Raw genomic sequence first — 12,575 nt, forward strand, 5'->3', positions numbered from 1 at the left:
TTCCTCTTAGGTTGGGATTTGCGTTGAGCGCGACAATTCTTGCGCAGCGCAATTTCGTTTTAGGTTGGAATTGCTCTTAGCGCACTTCTAGCGTTAAGTGAAAGGTCAGAAGTTGTTATTTTGGAAATCCCAACGGTCAAACCATGGGGTTATGTCTTAGGAACCTGTAGTCAAACTTTGAAGATAATCCAACGATTAACGAATCCAGAATCATGATTTAACTGGAATAGGTTTAGATAAAATTTGAAATTTCATAATTTTAACTTAGGTTAATAAAACTCCACATAACTCAACATTCACATCAAGCAAATCACACATGAATAATTCACATCATACCTAAACTCATTCAAGTCAATCAGATAGTCAAATAATACGATAAATATAATTAAACATTGATTTGTAATTAGTGACGAATTTTAATAGTGTGCTATAATTTAATTTATAAAAAAATATGTGAAATACATTTTTTAACAAATTTATGCTTTGCTGAGAATTAATAAACTTATGCTAATAATATATATGTTTATAAAATATGTGGAATAAAATATTTATAAAGATTTAGCATATATCAGTCACTTAATTTTTATTTTTCATTAATAGGCTATGTCAATGGGTAGTTCGATTGCAAATATATTTTTAATATAATTATTTTTTCAATTTCCCATTATTATAATTAATGATATAATGATTTAGTTGAGAATTTGGACGCGTATAAATTGTTTCCAAATAGATCTATTATGATTTGCCAGTGTATAAACCATATTACCTGTTAGTAGCTAAATACAACAACATAGGTTTCTTTTTCCTCCCACCTTCATTCTACTTCTTTTTTTCTTAAACAAATAGATTCATCATTTTTTTTCTATAAATCAATACAAATTTTCTTATTATCTTTCTTCTCCATCTCTTCCATTGAAAAATGACTTTTTTTTACTATTTTCTTTTTCTTTCTTATGGAAAACTAATACATGTTTACTTATTATCTTCCGTTGACACATATAGTCTTATTGTCTTCTTTTTGCAGCCACTAAATTCGTTTGATCTTCGTTGGTTTTGAACGGGTCATATTTCTCTTTCTCTCCCTTTTTCTCATGTTGATTGGTTCCCTTTCTGTCAATATTTCGTTTTCAATTCCAAATTTGTGGGTTCATTTTTTTATTCTTTTCAGGACACAACAATCTATTACTGATAAGTTTCATTATGCCGTATTTATTTATGAACATTGATGAATGGTTTTAGAGCAAGTTGAAGGGTTCCAGCCTCTCGAGACAATCAAGTTAGTTTTTCTTATTTTAACCATTTTTTTCTGAATTTTTTCTTAACTATTTTTCGTAATAATTTTTAATATTATTATTAATATATGGGGTATTAAATTAATCTCCAAGTCATTGATGTAGATGCACTACTACAAAAATAGCTTTTTACGACACCAATTCTACGACGGTTGTACTGGAACCGGCTTAGAAAGTGGTGCGGTGGCATTTTTGTAATTATTGTAAGAGTGAAAACATTTTACGACACACATTCTAAGACGGTTATTCAAAACCGCCTTAGAATGTTATATGTAATTAAAATTACTACGGGTTTTAATAAAAAATCGTCGTAATTCAGAAAAAAAAAAAAAAAAAAAAAAAAAAAAAAAAAAAAAACCAAAAGGCGTCCTTCCACATTCTCCTTTCGCATTGAACCCTAGTCTGCTGGCCTCCACTCACTCTCACGCTCTCATACTCTCACTCTCATTCTCATAGACATTCAAATTTTCTCAGCCCCGCCACCTCCAACCTCGCTCCCTTCCCTCGCCGCCGCTCCTTCGCCGTCCACCCCCACAGCACCCTCTCCGATGTCTTCACCCCACAGCACCCTCTCCAATCTCTTCACCCCGCAGCACCCTCTCCGATCTTGCGCCAAATAAGGATTTCTCAAAACTAAAAAGACTCTCCTATCAAAGCCTTCCTTGTGTCAACCACAACGAAACCTATCTACTTTCCTATTATTTTGGCCACTTTTTCGGTAACTCCTAATTTCAAATCTCGTCAAGTGCTACACCGAAAGTTCGTTGCATATCTCAAATCTATTAGATAGAACTGCTGTTGTAATTTTTATTTCCATTTTTATTTAGGGATTGCATGTTCTTTGGATTTGAGATTGTGTGGATGTACTGTTGGTATTCAATTTTAGGTAGGCTTGCTTCTGATTTTCCTCTGTATACAAAGAGCTAATATGTTTTGTTTCTCTTGCCAGAAAAAACAATGGAAATACGTAGTGATTTAATATTTTTCTTGTTTTAGCTTGCAAATTATCTGAAAGATATTGGTGTTGTGAAGAAGGGAGATGCTATAATTATTTTTCTTGTTTCAGCTTGTTTAGTCATGTCAAAATCTCCAGGTTGCTTGATATGTTCCACTTGTCTTTTAAGTTAGTAATATAATTTTTTATTTTTTTTTGTTATGTATATGGTTCTGTCCATAAATCACAATATATACTGAAAACTGGAATCCATACTTGTATGAGGATGAAGGATTTATTTTAGGAAATAGGAACAAGGATACCGTGTATCAGTGCTTCAGCGATATAAAAGCTACCTTTGTAGGGTTTTGTTTATGTGAGGAGAAATTAGCTACTTTAGTTAAATATAATAATCGATTGTTATTGTTAGTGTTTGATGGTATCTCAACTCTCAAGCTCTTGCTCATGTGTGTCTTAACTAATGGCTTCAACTCTCTATTTGTGTCTCCTTATCATTTAGGATTTCTTGAAAAGACATGTGTTTATGCGCCTCAGTTCTTTTAGTTCCTTGAATTCTCGAATAACATTTCTTCTACAATCTCTGCAAAATCTCTTGCTATCGAACCTGATAGATATGGTAACTCATTAATAAAAACCAAAAGCATAAAACATCCTTATCCTTAAAAACATACAATTGTGTGCATATATATATAGAGAAAAAGGGATCTCACCAAATACTATAAAGCTTTGAAGCAAAGCTTCACATATAGTTTCTGATGATGAAAAAATAGATTAAATCATACTAGGAATGAATGAATAGGCATTGTGTTTATGTATTCAAATGAGAATTAGTACAAAATGTTCAAAAAAATGACTAAAAATTAAAAATAAAAATCAGTAGTCTAACTCTAATAACACAAAAAGACCCACCTGATGATAGAAAGTAGCAAGTTCTTTGACCCACTACAATGAGACAGCACCAGACACAATGTTGGAAATTTTAAATAAACAGTTTCCCTTAATATTTTTTTGCTGACAGAACATGTAACTCCAGAGACATAACACTCAAAACTTCAATAAACCAGTAATAACAGGCAAAAATAAAATAGTGCAGTGAATCTATAATAGATAGTTTTTCCAATTTATATCAGAAAGATAAAGTTAACATTCTAATCTACCAAGGTGCCTTTGTAAAATCACTTTTGAGAGATTTGCTTCATTCATTTTCAATTTTGCTCCCTTTCTTCAAACCAAGCATACAATAATACTTTAGAATCCCTTGTTTCTATATATATGCAACTGATGGATCATTTTCTAACTCGATGTCTTTGCTCATTACCCTCTATATAATTTATAATTAGTTCTTTGCTAATTAGACAGAAAAAATGTATCATTACTCTTTGAATTGATCTTAGGTTAGTTTTTCTCGAACATGTTCATTTTAGCAATTTATTTATCCATCTCCACATTAAGAAAGGAAAAGGGCTATACATGTTGAACTTCATTGCAGTTCTACATTATTTTTGCAGCCTGCAAAACTAGCGTTGCGGATTACATGTTAGCTGTTGTTGAAAATTAAGAGGCACATATCAGACCTTCATTTTCTAAGGTAACCTGTAATTGCATTTTTTTAGCATTTTTATTTCTTACTTTTTGTGTTTCTAGTTTTTTCTCTAGTTATGGTTTGTTTGATAAGTTTGAATGTTTTGTATTCTTTGATATTTTACTATGTGTGAGAGAGATCGATATATTAGATGTTGATGTTGCTATAATTATTAATTTTTACTCTAGAGGAACTTTTCTTTTTCTCTTTTTATGGGGTGAGAGTGTTAGAACTGTTATCTTGATCATGAAAATTGAAAAGGACAAATAGTAGTTTTCTGTTTTCATATGTTTTAATCATTTGATGTGTGTTAAGATAAATCATATGCATAGTATGAATTGGTTTTTTGGTAAATAGGTATAGACGTATGCACAGCGAAAATACCTTAGCATTTTATTAAAAAATCATTTTTGTTTTGATCATCTCGTCTGGCCTTATGGAGTGATGCCTACTGACTCAAAAAGACGTGAAGAATGGAATCACATTTTGGTTTTTATAACTCAAATATCCCAGCAATTTTACAGTAATATCAATTTCCCTGGATTTCAATAAGATTTATATTTTTTTTTGTTAACATAAAAACAAATATTAATATATTTTCAATCCTATCTAACAAAAGGTCAGATACGTCCCAAAAAGAATGCCTGACAATTTATTTATAGAGATTACAATTTATAATATTTTCTGTAAAAAAATAAATAAAATCAAATAAACAATAAAAGTTATCTCTCTTTTATATAAAAAAGAAATATTTATAATTATATATATGATATGAACTGTATGTAAAATAGTTATATATGCTAATACTTTTGATACTTATGTGATGTCCTTGGTGATTCCTCATGACTATTCAAGAACGAAATAAAGCATTTTTATTTAAATATTCTTTTGTTATATCTCTTCTTTTAATATTCGATTTATTTTCTTATTTTTCTTATAATATTCGATTTATTTTCTTATGGTGGTTTTTAGTTCCACTTGATTTGCTTAAAACGTGCTGTAGACATTGGTCCAAAACGAGATTGAAGGAGGTGGGGTACCTATAAAGGTACTCTAAAGTCCAAATTAAAATGTCAATTAGCAAAATGATTATTGTGAACAGTGTGCACATCTAGTACCAATCTTAGTGGTTTATTTATTGGGGTAACTCACAAAAAGGTAGTCATGCGTGGCCATAAGGTAATCTCCTTTTAATTTACTTGTCTGGTGTGAACAAGTATATATCAGGGATAATGGATATCAGATGGTGATTGACCATTTCAATACTCCCCGTTAGGCCTTGCTAGTGCTATTAGTTCTCTGCTGCTTAATCCGGTATAGTTAATTTGATATTAATATGTTTGGTTGGGATGCAATTTGTTTATGGAATAAGGATGGAAAAGAGTTTGAATAAAGCGGAACTTAATATCATGTTTTATTTTGAACTGTATGTATTCATAATAATATTTTTATTGGATATAATATTTTTTAATTGGCAAAGCAAGCATATAATAGATAATTAAGATGGTACAAGATATATCTTAACACAGACGAAATTGGAACATATTACACAACACTTTCATACAAAAGTATAGAATCCATAGACCAATTAAAAAATATAAAGAAAAAACAATAGTTAGCCACAACGCAGATCTAAATTTTAGAAGGTCCGAAACGTATTTAGTATTTTCAAGTATCACCTTTTAAAATAATATTGTTTCTATACAACCAACCATGGAGCACATAGATTAATTGATACAGAGTTATTCTAGTTTAACTAGAGATATCAAATTTAAGTTAAGTATGAAATTATATTAAATATTTAAAAAAGTAAATTTATTCCGTAATAGAAAAAATATATATATAATCAAGTGAAAATATATATGATCTAGAAAAAAAAAACAAAAAACAACCATATAGATCAAATGGAGGCAAATCACACAACTCGTGAACCCTTTTTTGTTTTTACTTTTTTCCCTTTAAGACCATAACAATGATGCACAAAATAGTGTTTGCTATCATTGGACATTGTCGCTAGAAACCACAACCACTTTCCATATGAAAGGAAATTAGGAACATGAAAAACAGATGACTTATATTTGCATCATCAAGTCGACAAAACCGGCATGAAACATCTATGCCATCGAGCCCAATATTTCTCTTCTTCCTCAAGTTATTTTTTGTTTGAATCCTGTGCAATAATACCTCTATGCAAAAGCTAATACATTAAACGAAATGTAGATGTTCTAGAAGCACTTGAAAAAGGATGTATTTATAGGATCCCCTTGTTCACTTAACGAGGCATATGGAGCTTTTTCTCTATAAAAAACACATGTATTATCTCCATTCCATATCTAGCAATTAGTAAACTCACTCTTTAGGTTGTATGGTATTCAACTCCTAAACAAGAAGTTTTCCAGCAATTGTTTGTCCCATTCAAACCTATTTCTCGGGTATTTTACATATATGGGTCAATTTTTTAAAAATATTACAGCGATAAATTTTAAAAATATTACAGATATGAGTAAGTATTTTAAAATACAACTTCAAATAATGAAAGTCGTGTTTTAAAACACGACTTTTGAAAGAATTATTTTAAAAAAACACAGGTATTATATATATATATATATATATATATATATATATATATATATATATATATATATTATAGAAATTCTATTATAACATCCATGCCTATGATAGAGTTCCCTGTTTACCTTTTTAAGCATCAAACTGGCAACCTAAAAAAATCCTTTCTCAATTGTCTCAAATCACTCTCCTTTAAATTTATCTTTGTTTATATGTTTGAATTTCTTAACGGCTTATTTCTTTCAATTTATTCTTTTTCATCTTTATTTATAAATTAAATTTTAATAATTTTTAAAAGAAATTGTCAAATAGTTAAAAATAACATTTTATCACTAAATAATTTATTTCTTTTAAATTTAACATACAATCTACATGGTGGATGATATTTATTTTTAACTTTTTTAATTATAATATAATTTATATATTAAAAAAATTATTATAAATTTTAATTATATAAAAAACATTTATTCTATATATTATACCACCTAATATACTAGTTTAATTATTAACAAAATTTAAGTGATCAAACAGTGGAAGCACATGATGCAAAGACACCAATGCAAAATTGCAATTAAACATATAGTTACTAAAAGGAATCAGCCTGGGAGAAAGTAGCTGGAAGGAGATGATATTTATGTTGAACTATGTATGATTGAAATAAAGAAACAAAAAGCAGGTGGCAGACAGGAAATTTGCTTGTGTTGCTAAATTGAGGCTTGAGGAAATTTGGATCTGAACTTAAAATTCTGGCTTTGTATTGTTAACTCATCTCATAATGTGGCTTTGTGTTTCATTTTTATTTGTTACAAAACTGTACTCCTAGTATGGTTGTAAATGATTTTTATGTTTTTAGGTTGTACTGTCAAACGTTGCGTAGTCTGTTGAGGATAGAAGTAGGCAGGTAGTTGCTGGACTGAAGTTACACTCATCCATTCATCAGCAGTGTCACCACAAGCAAAGGTTTAGTTAGTAGCCTATTTAGAGGTATGTATGTGATTCTGAAACTTATGTCCTCATTTATTACGTTGTTGCTTGATATGTAGCCTAGAGATTCCTAAATATTAGCAGTTAGTTACTAGTTAGAGAGTATGGAAAGACGGGTATAGCTTAAAATTAAATAAGTATCTATAGCGTAAATTTGTTAATTTGTTAATCACCACAATCTTCATTTTCTTTTCTTTTTGTTAATTTCTTAAAATTAAATAAATATCTATAGCGTAAATTTTTTTAAAATTAATAAATAAGTATTATGATAAGAAAAAAATAATGGAACAAAACAATACAATTGTTAAATTAAAAATAATTATTATCTTTTGATGAAGTCATCAAATTAGAATAAACTGTTTTTGTATTTGGGACTCAGTGATAACATGTTAATATGTTAAGACTTTTTTCACAAAATATTATGACAGAACTAATTAGAAGCATTTCCTTAATTTTAGAACTTTTTTCAATCGAAACTGGAGTTTCATCTTGGTAACCAAAGAAAAAACTCCAATTGTAATTGAAGAACAATACTAAAAGCACCTAAAGAACTATACTAAGTTTTGTCAAAAATATTGTTCAAATTATAGACATTATTTCCTTTCCCATTGTTCAATAGACTACTCTAGACTACATATGAGAGCTATAAGATTAGTTTAGTGGTTGAAGAGAGAAAGAGAGAGGGAGAGGTCACTCACACTCCCTTTTTGGCAGTGTTTTAATACAACAATAGTATCTGTTATGTTTTTCAATTTTGAACATTTTGTTAATTTCCTTCATTTAACAATGAATACTTTATTTGTATGCCATTTTCACATTTATGTCGTTATTTATTATATTGTTGGTTCACATGAAACTATTGTGTAGTACTACATTCTACTTCATTGAGCGAGCCATAGTTCCCCGTTTGAGGTTCAATACAACGATTAATACGGATAGTTTGGATTAATTGTTGTATTGAATCTTGAATTGTCCGTTTGGACAGTTTGGGAAGACAAACTTTTTTTACTTCATTTTCACTTAAAATTTAACTACGTTGTGTTATTTTTAACTAGATTTCGGACACTGCATCTTGCTTTGTTCTCCAGGTGCATACATGATTGGGGTGAATCGTTGTCACCGCTTCCATGTCGTGTACTTGGAGACCAAAGCGAAATGCTGCCGAAATTTAGTTAAAAATAACACAACATAGTTAACTTTTAAGTGAAAATGAAGTAAAAAAATGTTTTCCTGAATGGGGTAGGGTCACACCTTTGGTTTAATAAAAGAGAGGTTCACATGCATATCGAATAATGTATGTCGCCTGACAGTACAACAAAGATGGATCGGCATTGGATGAAAACAGCACGCATTACTGAAGAGTACGAAAATGGGGTTGAAGGTTTCTTAAAATTTGCTAAAGATAATGCATCCGACAATGGTGGACTATACTTTTGTCCTTGTGTTAAATGTTTGAATGGGCGACGACAATGTTTGGATGACATTAGAACACACCTTATCTGTGATGGTATCTGTCCTACTTATACAAAATGGATATGGCATGGTGAGTTACCAGAAATGTCATCAACCCCTCCAACTGCTCCAACTGATGAACAAGTCGGTGATCAAATAGAAGACATGCTACGTGATCTTGGACAAGAGGGTTTTAGGCAAGCAAATGCACCGTATTATGACACCTTACATAATGATTCAAAGATTCCATTGTTTATTGGATGCACTAAGTACACACGGTTATCAGGGGTGTTAGCTCTGGTCAATTTGAAAGCAAGATTTGGGTGGAGTGACAAAAGTTTCAATGAATTACTGTTGTTATTGAAGAATATGCTTCCAGGAGATAACACGTTACCAAAGACTCATTACGAGGCAAAGAAGATATTATGTCCTGTTGGAATGGAATACCAAAAAATACATGCTTGCCGTAATGATTGCATTTTGTATAGACATGAGTTTGCTGAATTGCGCAACTGCCCTACATGTGGGGTGTCACGCTACAAAGTGGGTTCTGGCGCTTCCAGTGAAGCTGGATCCACATACATTGATCGGCCAGCAAAAGTGTGTTGGTATCTTCCAGTAATACCAAGGTTTAAGCGATTGTTTGCTAATGCAGAAGATGCAAAAAACCTAACATGGCATGTTGATGGTAGGACCAAAGATGGATTGCTCCGTCATCCTGCTGATTCTCCTCAGTGGAAGAAAGTTGATCAGTTGTATCCAGTGTTTGCCGAAGATCCCAGAAACCTAAGGGTTGGTCTCGCATCGGATGGAATGAATCCATTTCGAAGCTTAAGTTGCAATCATAGTTCGTGGCCTGTTTTGTTGATCATTTACAACCTGCCTCCTTGGTTGTGCATCAAGCGGAAGTACATAATGATGTCTATGATGATAGCCGGTCCAAGACAACCAGGAAATGACATTGATGTGTATCTTGCTCCCTTGATTGAAGACCTAACAAAATTGTGGGTAGAAGGGGTTGATGTGTATGATGGGAATGCTCATGAGTCCTTCAGGTTGCGAGCTATGATTTTCTGCACCATTAATGACTTTCCAGCATATGGGAATTTGAGTGGATATAGTGTGAAAGGCCACCTTGCTTGTCCCATTTGTGAGAAAGACACAACTTACCTCCAATTAAAGCATGGCAAAAAAACTGTATATACAAGACACCGTAGATTTTTACAACCTTTTCACCCATACAGGCGACTGAAGAAAGCGTTTGATGGGACATCTGAGAATGACAGTGCATCAATTCCTTTGTCAGGTGTTGAAGTTTTTGATCGTGTGAAGAACATTTGCAATATATATGGGAAGACACAAAAGAAAGATGGCGCTCCCAAAAACATTTGGAAGAAAAGGTCCATCTTCTTTGATCTTCCATACTGGTGCAACTTAGATGTGAGACATTGTTTAGATGTGATGCATGTTGAAAAAAATGTCTGTGACAGTTTGGTTGGCACACTGCTTAACATTAAAGGGAAGACAAAAGATGGTTTGAAATGTCGTCAAGATTTAGTGGAAATGGGAGTACGACACCAGTTGCATCCTGTGTCAAAAGGTCTTCGAACGTATTTGCCGCCCGCATGTCATACGATGTCAACATATGAGAAAAAAAGTTTTTGTCATTGTCTGAAAAATGTCAAAGTCCCACAAGGATACTCTTCAAATATCAAGAGCCTTGTATCAGTGGATGAAATGAAATTGGTGGGGTTGAAGTCCCATGATTGTCACGTTTTGATGCAACAATTATTGCCTGTTGCCATTCGTGGAATATTGCCTGACAAAGTTAGGGTTGCAATAACTCGATTGTGTTTTTTCTTTAATGCAATCTGTAGCAAAGTGATTGACCCTAAACAGTTGGATGATTTGGAAAATGAGGCTGCCATTATCATTTGTCAATTGGAGATGTACTTTCCCCCAACTTTTTTTGACATAATGATTCACTTACTTGTTCATCTTGTTCGAGAAATACGTTTGTGTGGGCCTGTATATTTGCGGTGGATGTATCCGGTTGAGCGGTACATGAAGGTGTTGAAAAGTTACACGAAGAATCAATATAGGCCAGAAGCAAGCATTGTTGAAAGGTACGTGGCAGAAGAAGCTATTGAGTTTTGCTCTACTTACATCGAAGATGCATCACCTGTTGGTATTCCTGAAAGTCGTCATGAAGCTACACGACAAGGTAGGGGAACGCGAGGATTCAATGTTGTAACCATGGATCGCCAGAAACTATCACAAGCGCATTTGTATGTACTTAACAACACAGCTGAGGTAATACCATACATAGATGCTCACAAAGAATATGTGGCAGCTTCTCACCCAAACATGAATATGATGAGGGTGTTGCAGGAACACAATAGAAGTTTCATTAATTGGTTTAGAAATACAATATTTGCTAGCGACAGTGCTTCTAAGACATTATCATTACTAGCTGTTGGGCCGAATCTTAATGTCCTCACTTGGAAGGGTTATGACATCAACAATTATTCCTTCTACACAAAGTCACAAGATGATAAAAGTACCGTGCAAAATAGTGGGGTCATGATTGATGCTCATTCAGACCACTTTAGTCGTGCATCGGATAACAATCCTATTCGAGCTTCCATGGCTTATTATGGAGTCATAACCGATATCTGGGAGCTAGACTATGGTGAATTTAGAGTGCCTGTTTTCAAGTGCCAATGGGTTAATGGAAATAATAAAAAAGTCTTATCATTTTGCTATTATAATTCAGAACCAGATCATTTTTGTGCTTCTTACCACTCAATTATGTTCTCTTTCTTCATGATAAGTCTAACTTTGGATGGATGCCAATGTCTTACCATAATGCTTTAACTTCAAACACTACCCCATGGTGTAAGTTTCAAATTATTTCCTTCACTGATGTGTGCCATTCTCCTAAATGTGTAGGCTGCTATAAGTTATGCGATTGGAGTCCTTTTCAGGTTTGTTATTGCATTGTATTATATTGATACTGTCATATTGAATTATTTGTTAAATGAGCTTAAGGGCCAGTAGTAAGACAGTTAGAGCCTAAATTGATATTGTTCATCATTGTTTTTTTTGGGTATACGTCACTATTATTACTGAGAAGTGGTTAAATGTCAAGTAGATCAAGCATGCAATATATAATTTTGGTTTAGATATTTATTTGGTGTTATAGATATGATCTAGAAGATAAAATACAGCACAGCCATTAACTGTTGTAGCTTAATATGACATTGACACTGATCGATTTCTGTATGTATCCAATGTCATTTGAAAACTGTATTTGCTAGCTTCCATTACCTCTTGTTTAGGTTAAACTAAACCCAGAATCTAAATTGAAAATGCTCACTGTAATTGGCTTGTATCTGGGAATATGGGTGGGGTGGGGTGTGGAATAAACTTCTCCATAAGCACTTCTTGGGAAAAAACGAGGTCAATGAATACAACTTTTTTGGCTTTAGTAATTTCGAGCAACAAATAGCATTGATGTGACCTTGATTTGACTATTTCAGTGTTAGAACTTTTTTGAAAACTACAAATGTTTATTATGTTCTGCAAATTCTATATTATCTTTCTATTAGAAAAGTCTTTGTTATTTAGAGATCTTGCATGCTAATCTTTATTATTAAATATTAATTTCTATTTACTAAGTTTTGAGCCTAGATATATGTTTATTTAGAGATCTGAAGCTATATACTATTGCCTGCATTTA

General features: G+C 32.3%; 1 protein-coding gene across 1 annotated transcript; it reads left to right on the plus strand.

Annotated features, from left to right (window-relative positions):
• The first annotated feature begins 8,701 nt into the window (after positions 1–8,701).
• LOC114401857 lies at positions 8,702–12,261 on the plus strand. The gene is made up of 2 exons (XM_028364435.1): positions 8,702–11,560; positions 12,175–12,261. The coding sequence occupies exons 1-2, from the start codon at positions 8,702–8,704 to the stop codon at positions 12,259–12,261; spliced, it is 2,946 nt and encodes a 981-aa protein (XP_028220236.1).
• The last annotated feature ends 314 nt before the right edge of the window (positions 12,262–12,575 follow it).

Source organism: Glycine soja, chromosome 20 (genome assembly GCF_004193775.1).
Source record: "Glycine soja cultivar W05 chromosome 20, ASM419377v2, whole genome shotgun sequence".
NCBI lineage: Eukaryota > Viridiplantae > Streptophyta > Magnoliopsida > Fabales > Fabaceae > Glycine > Glycine soja.